This window comes from Haemaphysalis longicornis, unplaced genomic scaffold (genome assembly GCF_048455015.1).
Source record: "Haemaphysalis longicornis isolate Haplotype H1 unplaced genomic scaffold, Haemaphysalis longicornis Haplotype H1 scaffold_4, whole genome shotgun sequence".
In the NCBI taxonomy this organism is placed as follows: domain Eukaryota; kingdom Metazoa; phylum Arthropoda; class Arachnida; order Ixodida; family Ixodidae; genus Haemaphysalis; species Haemaphysalis longicornis.
Genome location: NW_027526361.1, coordinates 223,470,536 through 223,491,618, shown reverse-complemented (window position 1 = coordinate 223,491,618; position 21,083 = coordinate 223,470,536). Strand labels below are relative to the sequence as shown.

The 21,083-nt window shown below is 45.7% G+C and overlaps 1 protein-coding gene across 3 annotated transcripts in view; it reads left to right on the top strand.

Annotated features, from left to right (window-relative positions):
• LOC144179653 (cholinesterase-like) overlaps nucleotides 1-19,732 on the top strand; it is a 160,750-nt gene extending 141,018 nt beyond the window's left edge. For all 3 annotated transcript variants that reach the window (XM_077708090.1, XM_077708091.1, XM_077708089.1), the window contains exons 2-3: nucleotides 10,797-12,289; nucleotides 17,140-19,732. In XM_077708090.1, the coding sequence (XP_077564216.1) occupies nucleotides 10,800-12,289; nucleotides 17,140-17,317 (1,668 nt within the window). In that variant the 5' untranslated portion in view covers nucleotides 10,797-10,799 and the 3' untranslated portion in view covers nucleotides 17,318-19,732. The remainder of the gene's footprint in view (nucleotides 1-10,796; nucleotides 12,290-17,139) is intronic.
• Nucleotides 19,733-21,083: the final 1,351 nt, after the last annotated feature.

The window sequence follows — 21,083 nt, the reverse complement described above, 5'->3', positions numbered from 1 at the left end:
ATTATTTCGTCATCGTCACCAGTAGCGCACTTCGTTACATCTTCGAAAGAATTCAGTTTTCTCGCAATAGCCCTATGTACTGCAGAGTAGAGGGTGATGCGCACAACAGAACGTCTCATTTTCGTTCAGCTAGATTTTCCCCGGAGGTGTATAGGCTGGCATGATTTCTCAGCCTAAATACAGCGGAAGAGCTCCCTTTTTGGCGCACTCACCACGTTTCCCTTGCGGACAGGAAGAAGTCGACAAAACGAAAGTCACCATCTGGGCCCCCCTTGCCCGAGAGCGCATGCTCCTCGTAGTTATAATCCCCACTCCGCTCCCTTCAAACACGTGTGAGCGGGTCCCTCTCCGCTCCCCGCCAATATGCAAGCACAGTGCACGTAACCCCAAGACGCTGCAGGTATCTCTGCACGTGCCACTTCGCTTCGCGCACTACCCAGTGGCTAAGTTAGCGCAGGCTCTGCAACAGTAACAGCTGTACAGGTTATAACGCGGCACGAATGCTTGAAACAATTTCAACTCGTAAGTCGCGCCTGGAGCGAATTTTCTTTGGATTCTTTTCACCTACTCAAAATATATTCCCCTTCTCACATCGCTAATGTGTGTGGGCTTTACAAAAGGCCAGTTTTTCTTCGCACTAAGAGGGAAAGGGAAAAACGACGGGGCGCACATATCACCTTACTGCTGCCTTGCTGTCTTTCTCTCCGTCACCTATTCGCCACTTTTTGGTGTTTTTGTTTGCGCGTTTCGAAAAGCTTTCAGCATGCTAAACGTAGTTTATCTCGAGGGAGCGCAAGCTCGTAGGCGTAAACATATTAATTTCAAAAGCTGACGCCTAGGCGCCCACACCCGTTGCTTTCTACTGCCTTTGAGGGTTACAGTCTACAGCACACAATCTACACGCAAGCGACTACAAGTTGCGCCCCTTGCAATCATGCAATAGTGAAGCGACTCTAGATTATTCGGCTGACGCGCAGAAAACCTTTTCAGAATTTCATCGCTGTCATGGAGTTGCAGGTGTATTTCCAATTAGGATGGGAACACCCTGAATGCGTTCTAATTGCTGTGAAAAGTCATTGCGCCATATTGGGCTGGCATAATCTACGAGTCTCTTTTGAAACATTGTTACAGCAAAGTTCGGTAATGAGTATAGCGGGCCCCCGGTAATTCGACCTAGATGAGTTCTAGTTTATCGGTAACATCTAAATAGTTAAAACGCCATGTTGGACTATTGGCTTCCGAGACGCCCCGGGAGAGCTTTAGCTTAATTAAACAGGCTTTGCCACATACTTTGGAGAGAATTCAATAGCCTCGAGAATCGGTATTCTAGTGCTGTTTCAATTTAGCGCAGCGAACCAGAACTGCGGCACACACAACAAAAGAACTACGCCATCAAAGCCCTCCGCCAGTTTTTTTCCCATATCTTGTCCTGGTTGCGGAGCGGCTAAACGAACTTAAACCGAATCGCTTTAGCATCCGCTCTAGTGGCCTCGCTAAGTACATACGCCTGCACACTAAAACGCGCCAAGGGGTTTCGGTCGGTTAAACAATAGTTACGAATGAAAACACTTTCACTCCGATAAACATTCCGGTTTGAATTGGCTGATTGGGTAGAATAGAGTACGAGCCTTATAAACCTCGTGGTACAGCCATGAAGATCTATGGAAGCACTGAGCAGCGATTTTAATCGCATGGCAGATGGTAAAATCCAAATGGCATACGGATGTTTCTTCTGCCGAGTAGTTTGTGTAAGAGCAATTAGGACATTTCTTTCTAGAGCTCATTCCTCTACATCTCGTGTTCTAAATGCGTTGGAGGGAAGTAGGTTGTGCATTTATCATTGACTTATTCCACAAAAATCGCTTTGGAACAAATTAACCCGCAGTCGTTATAGTCGAGGCTTGCTTGCATTGTTTTGCACATTTCAAAAACCAATCCAAATTTTGGTGCGCAGTGCACGCAAGACGCTTGCTCATCAGAGTGACCTTTTTCAAGTAACAGGTGTTAAATATCAAACGAAGGAGGTCTCGTGCTGTTCCCTGCTAATTTGAGCGTTAGTACAGTCTTTTTGGTTACGAGATATGATTGCAATTACACGGATAAACGAAGCTGCAGGTACATTCGCCATGTTTTTTGCCATAGCATCACGTACTCCGCGTTTCGGTCCTGCTAAGAAGTTGACTGAACTTGCAAAACTCAATTATTAAACTAGCAGATCTATTAAAAGAATTGTGACTAAAATGGAGAATATACAGGATATGTTAAGATACCATAGGCTTCGCATTATGGATTTCTAAGAATAAAACAATTGCAGAGCCCTAGAGCCTTGCAGAGTACATATGTCAGCAGAAATGCACTATGTGCAACACAATCTTGCGGCGAGGAAACCGGGAAGTAATTTTGTGCGTGTACAACAACCATCCCGGAGGCGAGCAAGAAAATGCAAAAACCACGTTTTTCATCTGGGTAGGTATCGGCGTAGACATGGCTCAGGGTTTTAAAAAACAAAGAGCGCAATAATAATGGAATGTTTTGTACTTCATTTTTACTGTAAATTGCTTCGTCGGATTCGGGAACAACTTCGGACACAGTTCCGTCTGGTTAATTAAACAAAACAAGTATACAATACCGATAAATCCGCAATTCGAGTTCCAACATACGGAAGAAGGCGGGGTAAGGTTTCTGGTCTTCGCAGTACTGCTAAAGAATGCAAAACTTTTCATCTGATTTAGAAGTAGGGCGCGTCCTTAGCCTGTCTAGATCGTAGCTTCGCTTTCAAGCAGACATGACAAGTCACTTCGCAAATAGAAATAAAAAAAAAATACTAAACCGGTAGGGGTAAGGGGAAGAATCATAGTTCGTCTTCGAACGCAAAATGATTTAATAAATTTTAGTCTCTCTTGTTGCCTGAGCACGCTTTCGTATTCGGGATTCTTTTAACTCAGTTCCCGTATTAGTGAAAAAAAAGCCGGAATAAATCTCGCCCTTCGTTTTTTTAAATGTTTGTCAGTGGAGGCCTAAACACTGCTTCAGGTAAGAGGATACACTACTCTTTTATGAAAACAGTAGCGCATTGCACACCACAAAGGTCCTCACCTCAAATGGCCACCCCAATAAGAACAGATTCTTAGGCTGGGCTGGAGTAACAATGCAAAGTCTTGACGAATATAGCAGACAGCAATATTTCCGGCCAACAGTGAGCAGATAATCATCATCATCATCACTGCCACAACCACCACCACCACCACCATTAGCCTATCCACGCTCACTACAGGGCAAAGGCATCTTTCATTAATCTCCAATTACCCCGCTCCTGTGCTAAGTGCGACCAATTTATCCCTGCAAACTTCTTGATCTCATCTGCCCACCTATCTTTATTCCGTCCCCTGGTACGCCTGCCTTCTCTAGGGATCCACTCTGTCAGCCTTAATGACCAGCGGTTATTTTGCCTTCGCATTACATGCCCTGCCCCCGTCCATTTCTTCTTAATTTCTACTAATATGTCCTTAACACGCGTTTGTTCCGTGACCACTCCGCTTTCTTATTGTCCCCTAATGTTACGCCTATCATCTTCTGTTCCATTGCTCGCTGAGTCGTCCTCAATTTAAGTTGAATCCTCTCAGTGAGCCTCCAAGTTTCTGCCCCGTGGGTAAGTACCGGTAAGATGTAGCGGTCATGCACTTTCATCTTCAGCTACAATGGTAGGCTGCCATTCATTATCTGAGAATGCCTGCCGGATGCACTTCACCCCATTCTTATCCTTCTAATTATCTCTGCCTCATGATTGAGATCCGGAGTCACAACTTGGCCAAAGTAGATACATTGGCTTACCACTTCCACTGCGTCACCACCTATCTCAAACCGCTGTGCTGTCCCGAGGTTATTGATCATTATTTAAGAGTGAGTAATAGTGAGCAGATGTGCGCGTTAAAACATCGGTTATTAGATATCTTGAGTGCCGCTTGAGACTCACAGAAAACAAGCAGAAATACTGGTGGCTTTTCGGCACGCATTTAACCAAGATTCATTGTTTCATATTACACATAGAGCCACAGGGAAAGCGCCACCGTGAGTGTGTGCTGTGGGCCTCCCAAATCATTCGTCCCGAACTGGGTGTGAACTTGCCACGGAAAAATCAGCAGAAGTTCAGAGAATTGTCTACTAACGCGTCGTATTCTTATGCCGCTTGTCAAGAGTGTGAGTTCTTTACAGTCAATTTTTTTTATTTTACAAAATTCTGTCCGACCAATTATCTCCATTTACGCTATTATAATGATTACAGGTGTTACTTCCGCCAAAATAGCATTTTTTGCAAATGAAGAGCGTTGTACAGTTCCCCATTTTCGCATTTTTTTCCTTCTTCCTATTTTTTTGTTTCCGAAAGTTCTGTTCAACGATGTATCTTTATTTACATAATTAAATGAACCATGAAGAGAAAATGCAAGTTGGTTTTATTCGAAAGATTTCGTGTTTTATAGTGCCCCCAGCGCTTGTCCGGATACAAACGGTGCTTTATTCACTGAGAAATTAAACAATTTAGGGTAAAATTTTGATTTTCCCGCTCAATTGTGCGTTTTCGTGGTCCCAAGTGACATCACAGGAACCGACCGCTCTGCAGCCTAGAGTACCTTCATTCACGCGTCCGCCGTACAGGGTAGAGACACGTATACGCTGGCGCCGCCATTTTCGGTTGCTCGCTCGCCGCCGAAGCAAGTCATTGTGTCAAAACCGCGCTAAAATTATCGCCGCAACGCGGTTTACGAAGAAGTTTGAATCATATTGTCTGTTTCGCGTTGCTAGGTCTCGTGGGAAACAAAAAGAATAACGCGTTGAGCCCGTTGGCCCAATTGCGGCGGCACGGGACCGTTCAAAGGTTGTCTCCACCCTGCACAGCGGTGTTGGTTTGTTCCCGCGTTTCTTTACGTTCCGTAACCTAGATGGCGCCACCATACCGTGGCAAGCGTTTGGTTTGTTTTTGCCCGCATTTAAACCTGGCTTGTTTTTGCTCTGGGAGAACTTAGCTTGAATGGAAAGCGCTTAAACTTTGACTGGTAAACAAGGACGAGAAAAACTACAACACAGGACGAAGCGCAAACTAACAACTGATTTATTTACGTGGATGAACATATATATACACACGTGCTTGTGTGAAAAGGAGACACAAAAAACAAAAAGATACAAAAAAGTTTGAACGTGTGTGATTACAACTGCACACTGTGTACAAGGAGCGCGTGCTCAGTTCTTAGCGCGACAAGAAGTCTATTTCTCTTTTTGATAATGTGATAGATGGTGCGCCGACGTAATCCCCTTCTTTACCAGAAACCATGTTGTATGTTTTTTATATCTCGCGCTGCATCTTGTTTCTGGACCTAAGGAGCACTGACGTTTTATCGTACTCAGGCGTGCATCCAGACCTTCTACAATGCTGTGCCAAGTTGCTCGGCGCATTTATCAACGAGCACGTGTACTTGTGCTCCCGGAGCCGTTCATTGAGACAGCGACCAGTCTGGCCGATGTATGACTTGCCACCATTAAGCGGAATCTTGTACACAACACCTTGTTCACATTTCACAGCAGAAGTTTGTGAAATGTGAACAAGGTGTTGTGTACAAGATTCCGCTTAATGGTGGCAAGTCATACATCGGCCAGACTGGTCGCTGTCTCAATGAACGGCTCCGGGAGCACAAGTACGCGTGCTCGTTGATAAATGCGCCGAGCAACTTGGCACAGCATTGTAGAAGGTCTGGATGCACGCCTGAGTACGATAAAACGCCAGTGCTCCTTAGGTCCAGAAACAAGTTGCAGCGCCAGATATGGGAAACATACAGCATGGTTTCTGGTAAAGAAGGGGATTACGTCAGCGCACCATCTATCACATTATCAAAAAGAGAAATAGACTTCTTGTCGCGCTAAGAACTGAGCACGCGCTCCTTGTACACAGTGTGCAGTTGTAATCACACACGTTCAAACTTTTTTGTATCTTTTTGTTTTTTGTGTCTCCTTTTCACACAAGCACGTGTGTATATATATGTTCATCCACGTAAATAAATCAGTTGTTAGTTTGCGCTTCGTCCTGTGCTGTAGTTTTTCTCGTCCTTGTTTACCAGTCAAAGTTTAAGCACTTTCCATTCAAGCTATGCATAACCAACTAGCCCCAACAGATGCCCTGTTAACGTTAATTTCTGGGAGAAAATATTCGTTCCCTGAAACAGTGCTCGCTCGACAAATGGGGTCACGTAAGACACCATTGCTTGCGTCAATCGGCCAGTGTCGTCTGAGACAACCCCAAGCCCCGTAGTGCTGTGCAGCTAAACCAGGCATGCTGTGCGCAGTACGAACAGCAGAACGCATCAGTACTTGTATGTTTACATGTACTTTCGTAACTTCCACTGTTTGTCCCATCATTCTTATTGCTTTGTAAAGAATGTGCCCTAAATTTAAGCGCAAATCGCTCGTTCGTCTAGTTTGTAAGCTCTACCTAATTTGCGTCTGCTTCTGCCGGCCTCCGCCAATCGCAGAGCTTAGCTCATGTGACATCATAGGTTCTGTTGCGGGAAATGAGCTGGTGGGTCGCATGACCATTCCCGTTTTTCCTAATTATGTAGCTTATTTGAGCGAAGTTTACGTTAAAAGTGGTGTCAGTATGATTCTAACGAGACAATCTTATGAATGAACCAAACTTGTGTTTTCTCTTCATGGCTCCTTTAAAACTATTAGAGGTGGAACTTCCGCAAATTCTGCATTTTTTTTTAAAATGACCGGGTTCGCCATGTTTGCTATTTTTTAGTTTTCGTGTTTTCTGGTTTTGAACAATTCTGTTCAAGCAATTATATCCAGCTACGGTATTTTAACGATTAAATGTAGAACTTTCGCGAAATCTGCATTATTGCGGCAATGGGGGGCGTTACACGGTACTGGCTGTGAGGGTACTTGGCAAAAAAAACTTGCGAATTAAAAAAAGATTATACCCTTTTTACAGCTGGTGCTGCTGGCTCTTCCTGTTCGAATGAAATTTTGGGACTGCTCGTGGACTTTTCAGAGCTGATTATTAAAGGAGGCCCATCGCCAGATTAGAAATCTTAGTTTCGTTTGAATAAATATAAATGCGTTTATATTACTGCGACAAGGTCGCAGCGAACACTGTTTCGTTCGCGTCAACACCCTAGATGTGGTAGTTTGCGCTTGCGAGGCGCAGCGGAGTCACTGCGCAAGTAAATAGGGGGTGGAGATGGGACTGTGTCTTTGTGTAAGAAATGTAAACGCGATCGCAGTAGAACAATGTAAGCGGGGGATTCTGGGATACCGATTTCACTGTGTCCCGCTCGCGATGAGCAGTTTCCCTGGCAGAAACTAGCTGCCGGATAAAGATAGGGAAAGAGGGAGAGCTGCCTCGTGGGCGCCATCCTCCTTGATTTGCTAACTGACGATAAAGAGCAGCCTACTGTTGTGACGCATAGGGCTCCAAATCCGTGGCAGCGTGGATATGGTATGTAGCAACATGTGGATGTGGTCTGTAGCAACATTGCTGTAGCAACTGCGCGAGCATGTTGTAAGCAAGACGAGCGGTATGCGTCAGGGCTGACACAACGATGTAAACGGCGGCGTGGCTAACACAGGCACGGGGGAAAGAAGGGGACAGGACGACGCTGTACTCACAGCTGTACGACGACGCTGTAGTCGTGTATTATCCACAGTACTACACGTAGCTTGTGACGGGAGGTCTACGTGCTTTGTCGGCGGGAGCGACACGAGAGCGCGTCCTGATTGGATTGGGCATCGAAACGACAAAGCCGAAGGGAAGCTCTCGCCACGACCGGAGAACGAGTCGGGCCATCGGTAATACCAGTTGCTAGACTACCCACGCTAGGGAGAGTAGGAAGTCATGCAGGAAATAAACCTCATGCGAAACCACCACAGCGGCTGATCAAATCTAAACAAATGTGGTTGCACTATACGCCTCGAATCCAGTGCAAAAATAAGCAACGGCATGAAGAACAACAAATTGTCTGGCTTCAGCTTCCACATGAAATCCTTAGTAAACTCAGTGGTGAACCCAGAAGGCAGGTAATAGAAGCGACTTCCTTTTTTTTCGAGCGCCGGTAGCATTATCCAGCTTGCAGGACCGGCAATCTCCGTTGCGCTTTGGGGCCGTGCTTTTAGCCCAATATGTGTAATTTGGCAAGTTGAAGAACCGGGATCGAAAGAAACAACGTGAAAGATGGCGATAGAAGTTGAGAGAGACGCTGAAGGGAAGTGCAAGGGCAGCCTGACTTTTGCTGACACTGAAATATTGATAAACGCTTGGGTTGGTGCACCAGAGAAATAATCAAATCATGTTTTACCAGCTAGAATGGCAGAGATTGCATCAGCCACGCGTCGCTTCCGCTGAATGAAACGAATCAGGTTTTACGAGACCTGACGAGGCAGTATGGGCGGAGTAGTATGATCACTACAGGGACGTGTTTCTAGCTTTGTAAACATAGGCTGCTGCCCGTTTCATAATAGCAGTCGGTGTGAAGCGGATAAAAAGTTAAGACAAGTTTGTGATGTAAAAAGGGGGGTTTCTTAAAAAATCAGTTTTAAGCCAGCGCTTGTGCTGCCCTCATTTGTGCCGTCCTACTCCCACCCTGGTCTGTTGCGCTATTTTCAACCATCCAGGGACCGCTGAAGAACAGCGCCACTTTCAAAAGAGCTCCATTTGGGGGGTGTATTCACAACACATCAAATGAAATCTTTCGCACTTCGCGCCTTGTCCCATCGCAACCTTTCAGACATACAGTAAGAAAATAATAAGTGGCGCGAAAGGCCTTCTTTATTTACGAACATGGTGTGAACTTGCCTGCCAGTACCATCCAAGTTAACCACGAACATAGCTATCACTAGCACTCAGCAATATGAGACCGTTTTCTAAGCAACCTTAAACCACTTCAAAAAAATAACACAAAACTTGCCGAAGGCGCGACCAAGGCCCCCGGGATCCGGGCTGCCGTTTCACAGAGGGTGGGGTTTACCCCACCCTCACATGAATCAACACTCTTTAGTCAGCAACTAACAATTAGGTTCCCCTGACCTTACCTGCTAATCAGGTTAAACCCTTTTATAGAATAAATTCCCATTCATTTTATCGAATCAACGCCCCATTTGCTTTGGCCCCACTATCGCGGCCCGAACCGAGAAAAATCAGCCGGGCATTTTCAGGGCTTACAGTTGGGCAGCGACAATATTGTTTTTCTCCGCGAAGTATTGAAACATGACGCCGGTTTATGTTCGTGCAATTAAATTGTTTGGCAGGTGTATCATTCAGCTAAATAACCTTTTTCGTGGCATCGATGAAATAAGGGAGGAAGCAGAAACTTGCACTCAAACGTCGCTCTTTGGCAACTAAATTATTTTGAGCATGTTTGCAACCAAATGGGCAGCTATTTCAGGATAGCTGCCCATTTGGACAGCAGGATAGCTGCCCATCTCTCTCACTCAAGGTACCTGTGCGAATAAAGGCACTGTACCATACGCCCTAAAGCAGCGCCGTGATTTGGGCTTCGACAATGAACTGTGCTTCACGCCAACAATGAATGCCAACAAAGCAAATTAGGCTGATGTGTTGGGACAGGAATACCCTTCGATTAAAAATGTGACCTCGTTGAGGCACTGCGCAGTGCAGCACTTGAGGCTTGATTTTGGGTAATGCCACAGCGTCGACGGACCTTTTATTTCAATTCGTATGCGTGCCTTCGTCGTTCGAGTAATTTTATTGTTGGTTGTATGAATTGATCAATGAAGTCTGTTTTGATGAAGCTGAATCAAAGCGTGATCGCAGATTGCATACAACTGCTGTTCGTAGTACAATACGTCAATGAGCTCTGTGATGAGGATAGTTGTAAATATCAATATTGTTACGGGGCAAACTGCCAAGTCCGGGGCAGGCAAACGAGCCCCGAGCACGTCGTCTACGCCTTTCGTGGTTGCATGGCGAACGCCAATGGCTAGAATGATGCTGCAGTGTTTCTATTTGGAAGTTCAAACACAGAATGGTCGTTAAACTGGCTTTGGGGTAAGCATTCGGAAATGCACCTAGCGATTACATTTCTTTGTTTTTCTGCTGCTGATGTACATCAGTTCCAAACAGTGTTGAGTTGCGGCGAAGCAGTATTTCAGTTTCCCTATTGGGCTTTGTAATAAACACTGGCAAACATTTTCTTGCAAATTTTTCGCTTTTTAAAAATACGAGGGGAATCACTTGTAAAAGTAATGTAATGTTTTGAGAGCTATAAAACGGCACACTGTGGTGCAGAATGCAGCCAATATAACCTTTTCAAAACAGAAAACTTGATAACCGTCACATTTTAAACTTATTGGTATCGAAATGTCTCAATTCAAATAAGACCTCGCCTGTTCTGCATTTAAACTTGCTCTTGCTTCGTGCTCTCGTATTGTAAACAGGAGAGCATGACAGCTAGGCTGTGAACTTCTAATGGGTAAATGCGTTATCTCGCAAGGCCATCTGTACTCTACTTGTCCCTGGTAAGCAGTGTATGCAGTGTTTGCATCAGCATCTCCCACTGGAACAAAGCAGAGCATTCACTCGACCCCCCTACTCATCTTTTTCGGCGCTGTCAGAAACGACCGGGTGATGGTGAAATGTGTGTGTCGTTAAACAGATGCTCCGCCTGCCGTTTCAGTGACGTAATATTCTCCTACCCCCATACACGAGCCGAGAGCCGCCATATGGGAACTAATGGTGGGCGAAGGGTTGAAGTAACAGTTTCCGAAAGCTTCGTTTCGTCCTCGCTGTGCAGGCCATGATGCCCTTCATCTCCACGGCTGTCGTCATCGCCATCGCGATGGCAGTCGCTGACCCGATCGTCGAGACCGACAACGGCAAGATCCTGGGTATGACGGTCACCGTCTTCAATGGAACTAGAGAGGTGGACGTCTTCCTGGGCATACCGTACGCGACGCCTCCAGTTGGCGAACGGCGCTTCAGGCCCTCTGTGCCGGCTCCACCTTGGAAGCCGTACGTCCTGCAGGCCACAAAGAAAAGTGCGGCGTGCATTCAGTTCACTCCGGTCAATCCGCTACCGCCATGGGTAGACAGGGAAAGCGAGCAGAGTGAGGACTGCCTCTACCTGAACATCTGGAGACCACATATTGCGGGGAACAACACGGCAGCGTCCAAGGACGTCATGGTGTGGATCCACGGCGGCGGCCTCAACTTCGGTTCTGCGTCCATGGATATTTACGACGGTGCGGTCTTGGCAGCTGAGGGTGATGTGATTGTCGTGTCAATGAACTACCGACTTGGGGCCTTCGGGTTCCTGACGCTGCCAAACGACACCGTTCCTGCACCAGGAAACCAAGGCTTGTTGGACCAGGTGCTCGCCATGCGCTGGATTCATGATCACATTGCTCACTTCGGGGGTGATCCGAAAAAAGTGACCTTATTCGGCGAGAGTGCTGGAGGCTGGTCTATAGGGTTTCATACTATTTCCCCGGTGGCGCGCCCGTTGTTTCAGCGGGCTATCATTCAGAGCGCGGGCACCGTGGTCCACTTTTTGACTGACAGCTTCAGCAAGGCCAGCATGAAGGCGTTGGAGCTTGCAGAGAGCCTTGGTTGTACAAGCAGTGACACGTCTGATATTGTTCCCTGCTTACAAAAGAAGACTGCTCGCCACTTGGCCTTGATGGAGGCCTTCATTTGTGCTCAGTACATTGTATGCTTCAGCGCCGTTTACGGCGACGAGTACCTGCCTCATGACCCTGTGCTGGAGCCCACGGAGAGTATTTCTAAGCAGTTTCTTCTGGGAAATGTGGAGAACGAGGGTTCTGTGTTCGCCAGCCTGCGCTTCTGGATGCAGTTTCCTTTTTCCAAACCCCTGAATGTTACCAAGTCGGACATGCTGTTCTTCTTCCTTCAGGCCTTCTACTTTGTGCCGCTGCATGTATCCCATGCTGTGTACAACCTCTACGTGGGATCGCTAGGAGAGCACGAGTACGGCAAGCTGCGGTCCGCGCTGGGCCACGCAATCGGCGACGCATTCCTACTCTGCCCCGAGGTTTTCTTCGGGGAGAGGCTGTCACAGCACGACTCCGAAGTGTACTATTACAACATGGTGTACCATTCCACAACGGCCACGCATGTTGACCCCTGGATGGGGTTGACCCACTTCGAGGACGTGCAGTATGTGTTTGGAGTACCTCTCAGAGACTTTAGCAGCCAACGCTACTCAGAGGATGATAAAGCCTTCAGCCGGAAAATTATACATATCTGGTCGACCTTCGCCAAGTCAGGGTGAGTGCATTCCTTGGCTGTTTCTCTTTCCGTAACGAGAACCCCTTAGCACTTCAAGCAAACGCGCATTTATTTATCCGATGTATATAAAACAAAAAAAATACACTTGTAGCTACATTCCTGCAGGTTCGAAATATTACCGTGGGTTGCATAGTATAAAACTACATGCGGTGTCGTTCATGTTTCATAAGTCGTGGACAGCGCGTCGATTGCTTGCCCATATAGGTTGCTGACATTTTATATTCGCTTTACCAAAGTCACCAGTTGTATATGGAAAAATAACACATAAAATTTATGTTGACACATTTTTGTGAGGTGACCACACACAGGGGCAAAAAAGTGTACGCCGAGAGACAGCACGCCTAAGCGCGCACGTTGAACACCCATAGCCTGGCTCAAAACTTGCGTGTGGCGCCAGGAAAACTTCCGTACACCCAGTTATTGCCGTATAAAACGTAAGAGGCTGAACACAAAACTAGTCATAAGTGTTCAAAAACGAAAAAAAATCGCCGCGTGTCAGTTCATTTTGCTGCATGTCTGGTCGAAAGACGGTCGTGTTCTGCCACCCCTGCCACGCAAATTCTGGTCTTCTCTCCCCCACCCATATTCCGTGCTCGCATCCCCTCCCATCTTGCTTCTCTGACGATATATACGGTGGAGGTTTGCTGTACTCACTTAAATTTTACCGCGCTCCAGTGGTCACGCACCATCCACTAGAACCTTTGTTTTTGGAAATCTTCCAGGCGGTCTAGCCTAGCTCGCGAGCTAGTCCGGTATTTTGGGTCAAAAAATGTGTTCGACGTGTATCACTATTTTCTCTTGCAAATATCAATTATATGTCTTGTTAATTAAAGGAATACTGCTAGTACCTCTTACTTATTGATGTTTTCCTCAAATATATTCTAGTTCTCGTTTTGTTCCATGATGTCAATTATAGTTTGGAAATGTTTTGCCTATACACACCTCTAGAATTATTTTATCTTTTAGTGAGCGGCTGAATCAAGGGGCCGCCAATCAGAGACCAAAATTTTAGGGTTTTAGACCCCCTAAAAAGCTATTGTCTTTTTGGTATTGTCTATTGTCGTAACGGCGTTCACGCTGGCACGTCTTGGAGAAGCTGGCCTGTGCTTTTTCCAGTCGCGTTGCGCCCGGTGCATGACGATGTCTTCGGGGTCGGTCGACTCTCGCTAGGCCCGCCGCCGATGCTGCTCTTTCCTTCTTGCTTTGCACTCGGCCTCTTGAGAAACCCGGCACTCTTATAGCGCCCCCAGGGACCGTAGCAACTGCCAAGGAACGTCAAGCCAACACGCCTCCGCTTGTTTCGGCGATGCTCCGCTTTCTTTCTCCTCCTCCGTGCGCTGCGCGCCCCACCGTACCTTCTTTTTCTCAAGGGGGCTCCAGCGCATAGTCCTCCTGTGTACATCCCGGCGTTCCCCACCTCTGTCTCTCGCTTCCCTCTGCCAGTTTTTCAGTCTCCGACTTCATTCCCTGATTTCCCAAACCGGAACATGAGCTTGTACACGAATGGGGGCACTGCGGCCGGCAGGTCCGGCCGTATTGCGATACCAGAATACCGCTATTGTTTGTCGTAAGTGCTGTTCAGTGTTTGTATGTCTTATCCGAAGTATGCTCGATTACGGATGGGCCACACGCGTGAAACACACTCCTACCTGCTCACGGGATCTCCACGATTCCTGTGTAGCAGGTGTGGAGACGGCCTATCCTTGATCCATGTGCTACTTCAATGCAAAGCGACTCCACACAACACGACACAAACACTTCGCCAACCTCTACAGACAACACATTGCACTACACCCAGCATTGTTTTAGCGGATGATCCCATGATTTCTTTACATCGCACTTTTAAGTTTCTGGCGGAAATCCAATTTTTACACCTCATTTCCTATCACGCGTAGTTTTTTTAGACCTAATTTCATCCCACGCACAATCACAACCTGGCCTCCTACACCAGCCATCCTCATTGTCTTTTACTTATTTTATTTTTTGTTTTGTTGAACGATTTTAGAGTTTACGTTTACATCCTTCATACCTAACCACTGTTTTGGCGCTCTTTGCCCTAGTCGGCCTTGCGCCATAAACATCTAACCATCATCTTCTCCGAAGTATATTAAAAATTCAGTCGTTTTTGTAGCGGTATACTTCCATTGTGTATTGAATATATCGCGATGCTGTACAAGCATATTTCGCGGAGAAGAAAAGACACCCTAATTTCTTGACTTCCTGAAGCGAACCTTTACTAATCTCGTCGAGTGGTTTTGCCGCCGAGGTAGATTCGACCTTCCTATGATGGCAGCTGCGCCGTGGCCTGGTCAACGTATCCTGGGACTCACCGGGCCGAGCTCCGAAGGCGGCCGCGTTCACTGGCGCCTTGGCGCATGCCCTTTCCGCAGCTGGTTCGCGCCTGACCACGTGACTCGCCGCGTGCTTGCGAGCTTGGGCATGAATGAGAGCGAATCCGGCCGTCCTCTCTAGCGTTGCGCGGGATCTGGATGCTTTGCTTGTGTCGGCGAGCGGCGCCTGACCACTTAGCGGATATCGGCCAGCGAGCCGTTTGGCTTGGAAAACGCCGGCAGCCGGACAACAAGCGTAGACAAAGGCACGCGTTTGACGAATAGACTAATACTTGCAGCTGAATCAAAGGTTAACCAAGGGAAATACAATAACTAGGCATGCTAAGCTAGGCTTACGTTTTGCATATTCAGGATTAGCTGAGCTAAGCCGCAGTCGTTCTTTTTAAACAGAGTGCCATCCCTAATGCTTGGCTATCCCTTCTCATTTCTCCGTACCTTGTTTCCTTTAAGCAGAATGCCGGGTTTGGTTAACCGCGCAACAAAAAACTGCGAGTCGATAACTGACGCCATGAGGCCCTCGGGTGCCGGCTGCGTCCGACCGGTCACTCCATGGGAGGCGAGAGCCCTGGTCCTTCAACGCGCAAATGGAACGCATGTCTCCGGAAAGCGCGGTAAAGATTGCTGATGGCGCCAAAATCCTGCTCGCATACTTCACCGAACTGCGCTTCCTTGAACGGTGCGGATCACGGGAAGCGGTAATTGGCTTAGAAAAGGTTTTTGTAGCAACTTATTCTGGTTCTGAAAACGGAGGAGCCAAATATATCAAAGGTCATTTGACAGTAACATTACGCCGCAAGAACCGATGGTGTCAGGGTAGAGAAAGAGCATGACGGGCACAGTTTTAGAAGCAGTTGGAGAAGGTATTTTGTTGTTTCTTAGTTGCATAAAATATCACTTAAGTATTTTTTGTGTTTGAGTCTACGATTTACTTGTATCTCGAGTGATTTTCGGACAATGCATTAGATATTGTTTCTTCTGTTTTTTCACTTTTTTCTTTCACTAAAAATCGATGATCTGTTAGCACGCTTCGCTTAGAATCGATGGTACCATTGTCCCCCATTCATATTACTCGCTGGTCTTTCCTCTCAAAACTTCAAGCTAAATCGATTAATTCCTGAGTGAATAAAGCCTCGTTTGCTTCCGGAAAGCGCTGAAGGCACTATAAAACACGAAATATTTGGAGTAACACAAATTTTTATTTTGTCTGCATGGCCCCGTTTGGCTCGCGGAATTACAACTGATGCTTTCAGAAAGGCAAGAGCCCAACCAAGCCAACGCTTGCCGTGAGGTGGTCCGGCTGGAAATGAATGCATCTTCCCTCAGCCGAACTCGCTACCGAACATTTCATCCCAAAAGAATTTTTTTATTAATAAGCATCCCCACGTCAAAAGCGTTTACCACCACCACAACGTTCTTTTTGTTGGAAAACCGCTGTTGCATGACCTAAGGTTAAGACGTAATAAAGTGTGTTCTATATCTGATTGCAAGGACAGTTTAGAACAAGTTGCGTACTAATTTGAAAGCTTCAATCACTAGCCATTGTTTACGACACGCGTCAAAGAGCATCTAGCCAGCAAATTTCATGAACCAGATGCACTGCGGGCTCTTCCTGATTGTTTGTCAAGTGACCACCTCTGAACTGGAACGTTTAGAGGACTAACGCTGGGAATACCTGTCAAGGCGGTGCTCCAACCTTTCGTCGGTGTCTGCTGGCTCTTTTTTCGCCGATGTTCTCTTTCCACCATACAGGTTAGCAAATCAGGCGTAGAGCCTGATTTGCTAACCTGTACGCCCAGTTAACGTTCTTTCCTTCTTTTTTCCTTCCTTCTTTTTCGTTCTTTCTCTTTCTTTCTTTCTTCCTACCTTCCTTGCTAACTTCCTTGCTAACTCACTCACTCACTCACTCAATGCCTCAATCACCCACTCAATCACCCACTCAATCACTTCCTCACTCCTTCACCCACTCACTTACTTGCTTCATTACTTCCTTTCTTGTTTCCTTGAATTGTAGGATGCTTCTTCTCAACTTTTAGTGTACAAATGTGGCCTTTATTTTTTATTTTCGGTTTGTATGTTCACTGAAGAATTCCATGTTCACAATCCTTCCGTTCATTTGTGTACGAATCTATGTAAATCTCATTTTTTTTATTGTTATGCGTACCTTTCTGCTCCCGCAAAAAATTGACCGTTTTTCATATCGATTAAACGTCCCCATGAAAACACCACAACTGCGGGTACTCGTGAAGCAGTACGTGTGAAATAAATTGAACTCAATTCAATGAAAACTTCTACTTTCGATAGTAGATTTATATATTAAAGTACACATGCCTTTCATTTTCAGCTCGCACTTTCGGGTCGTGACTTTCGGCCTCACTTGCGAAAAAGCTTGCACTTGAAAACTCAAAACGTTTTTAGGATACAATGTGCGGTGTTTTATTGTCTTTTACCAATTCATCCTTCGGTGCTTTCGAAACGCAGGGCTCCTCCACCAGTTGGCGGAGAAGAGTGGCCCATGTTCGACACAGAGACGCACAGCGTGGTCAGTCTGGATCGCAACAGCTCGCAGGTTGAGACGCTGCTACAGTTGGAAAAATGCCGCTTCTGGGAAACACTTACTAAGCCCAACACCGAAAGCAGCCTATACGACTGTTCCTGAGCACTACCATTCGGTGTACATACTGCAAAAGTAGATTTTATACAGTTTTCTTAGGCTGTACCTAAGCTACAGACATCTTGCTGACGTGGTACATCACACGCCATAAACATGTGTTTTGTACGTCCACTGCAAGAGTTCGGCTTTACTTACTCAGGTACCCTAACACAATGGTTGGATTATTTTATGGCTGAAAGTGGCCGTCTGTTGATCTTGTATGTGCCCATTTTAATGCTCTGTGCAACTTGTTGTCGTGCTTTTTTAGATTGCTCGCGCCTTTCATTATTTATTATGGCATTTAACGGAAGTCACTATTTTTGCAGCATTATGCAAACCCGCATGTCTGGGGTCGACCTGTGCGTGGCATTGAAACAGCAAAGTTATTACCGCCATTTTGATAAGGCGTTGTAACTCGTATTGTTAACATCGCAGACGGCAATCGAATTATTATCTTTATTGCAAAGTAATTTTCGTTGGTGTTTTCTCGTGAACCAGGCTCCCGCTTGATAAATAGAAAACATGACCTCGAATACGCGGATTTTGAAAAAAAAATGTTTTCCGGCTTTTGTAGCCACGTAGCAGCTGGAAATATGTATAGATTGAGTATTTTTGCATATACCAAATTTATCAATTTAAGGTATGTCACCCAGTACAAAAGTGAAGAATTTGGAGAATGTGTAGGCCTTGTATTTATTTAGTAATGTTCATCCCAGGAAACTTCCTTTGCCCTTTGAAATTGCTGCATGGGGAAGGTCGTAGTGCGTGCTGGACATTGCGCTGCACATGAATATTAATAATGGGAAACGTTTATTGGCCTTTGAAGATATGTACTACACTATATACTGGCATATTTCACCGTGCATAACATGCCGGAAGTGTTTTGTTCTAAAAAAATGAAACGTTATTTTGATTATATTTCCGGGAAAAAAGCTGTAGGCCCCAGCTGCACTGATTCCAGTAGTGTTAAGAATTCTTTAAAACTACACCATATTTTAAAGCTGTTTTTTTTACGTTCCCAGGAAGAGTCTGTACAAAACGTTTTGGGAAACGTACTCCAATGCGCTTACTAAGGTGTGAAGCGAGCTGTATTTTCAACAGACCTGAGGCTCTTCAGACCATCTCTAATGTGTATGACGCACGTTTTAGGTGAAACATCCAAACCCAGAAGTGATGAAGTAAAAAATGTCTGAAAAAATATGCATGGCTTATGAATTGGATTTAGAAAATCACGACCCGCCTTTTTTGTCATTGCCAAAACTCGAACCGGGATTGAATCACCGCTGAAGCAATGTATACTAAGCACTGTGTCTAGAGGATATACGAATTTTTGCAGGCCGCCAGCGGAAACAACGAAAACAATAAATGCACGGGAATTAGTGCAGCTGCGTTTTGTGCATTTTATTTCAGACAGAGCACACTGCGGCAGCTTATGGAAGTACCTGCATAATATCATTAAAGGGACAGGCAACCAATTTTGTCGAGTATCTTTTCTGCATCTCAAATGAAAGGACAACACTTCAAACACGTTTATCCTAAACACTGATAGTGCCCTAGAACTTTTAAAATCAGAATTTGTATATCTACGAGCCGTACGAAGCCTGCCAAAACTAATGCTCGCAACCATGACATAGAGTAGACCGGCAACAAAATTTTAACTACGTGAGATGAAAAGAGGTATTTGAAAACTTGTCCGCGGCTAAAAGAATAGTAATGCGCAGCCTTTCCTACTCCTTTATGCAGTTTTTGAATCACGCATTTTAACCGACGGGGTTGTTTGGATACGCACGGTAGTGTCCTGCTTAGTCGCTATTAGGCGACACTTTTCCGACTTCAGAAGTGTACACGAAAATAAGAATATTGCCACCCGTTTATTTAGAAGTTTGTTGTGGTTATCCCCCTATGAAAACACTGGCTTTCATATAAGCTAGGTGACATGCACTCCACACAGATCGGTTGTCTGCCCTTTAACGTATAACATGAACAACACATTCTGAAACATGCAGTTGAATTTCGCTGCAAAGAAAGAAACGCTTTTTTTATTCGGGTGCCAAGTAAGTACTTAAGCTGCGTGGTCATTTTTAAGCCCTCTGCAAAGCCACATTCGACGGTGATGCAGATATGTGTCGGTTATAAAACATACGTGCTGTGATAAACAGGCTTCAAATTTTGTTCAGTTCCCTATCACAACCACGCGTGGGCTACGAAGCTTAGAATACTCAATCGATGTATAGCTAAAATATGGGCAAACCGTGATAAGCGACCAGCAACAAAGCGCATAGTTTGCACCACGTGATCTTTTGCGTGTTCTTTGTGTATTGTGGAGATTTGGAAACATTGAGTAATATTGTAAATCCAGTGCGAAAATTATACCCAGTTGTTTTTCTGTTTGTTGTTGCAAAATAAATGTGTTAAACCCAACCGTAGATTCTCCGCTGTCTCGCTTCACTACGGCAGTATTCTTTGACCCTTTCCGCAATGTTTTAGTAGCATGTTTGCGCTGTGCTGGAAGAGAAATGGGCCAGAACGTCATTCGGTGTTACTGAACATGGAATAAAGCATCAAACGAAGAAAGTGGAGTAGCTACCAAATAACATTTTATGCAGATATGAAATGTCGTGGCCAAATCTTCTCGAGTAATAATGCCCGGTATTCGGAGATATCCTACCAAGTCTCGGAGTGCTAGTTACAGCAAACATCTCGGGTGCTTCAAATGTTTATTGCCAAGCAAGCGTTGAAAGGGAAACATTAGTTCGAGTTTTTTTTTTTTTAATTTTGCAGTACGGAATATAGCGGAAAAGATCAAGAAAGAGAAAGAAGAGTAGGGTTTAAGCTAAGGGAAGCAAAGGAAAATAAGAATCAAATTTCCAAGGAAAGAAAGCAGAGCGGCCTGGTGGGAAGCGAGATTTATTGGAAAGCTTTTGAGAAGATTCGTTCTTGAAAAATCAGAACGTGCATGTATCCCAGGATGTGGTGTACACCGCAGTCGTAGCCATTGGGCTTGCAGTAGTCGCCGTGCCCGGAAATGACCACAGCAGATGCTTGCCATCAGTCCCAGTCACCAGAGGCTGATACATGGGATACTTCCCGTATCTTCTGGTGCGCGTTCCTAATTAGTCCAGGTGAGTATAAGTGTGAGGGCTACCTCACCACGGAGTCTCCAGAAAGCAACCTCTTCCTCCCGAGAAAGGTTGCTGCTGAAAAAATCGACACACGGAGGAATTAGGTCATGTCTACCCCGTCTGAGGAGAGATATTTGACCTAATAGAAGGAACCCTAGGGTACAGGAGGATGGACACGGAATAGAAGGAATAGAAGGACACAGAAGGATTCCTAGGTAAGTAAGGTGAAGGTGGAAATTTACGGAGATTCGCTGCACCTAATGTATAGCGCGGATCGTATGCTGTGCCGTCTTCGAAAGGCTGGTCCACTCGAAGCGCCTTCTTCACTTGCTGAAAGTGCTTCCCAGTGCTATTGCATTCTGTGTATATATTCGCCTCTGTGAATTCTGGCCGTGAGCTTAGCATCGTGTTGGTATCGGAGCTCCGGTTTCTCTGAAGTGTGTGTGGCAAAGCAACTCGAGGATTTAAGTTGTTGGTGTGTCGAATTAACGAATGCCATTTGCTCTTGCCTGAGTATAATAGTTGTCGGTATAAACATTCTGCTCTCGAGTTTTGTGGAGTGCATGCAGATGCAATGGGCGGACGACCCACGGATGTTTGTGCCTACTAGCAGGCGCACTACCGTATTTTGTAAAATTTAAAAGGAAGTT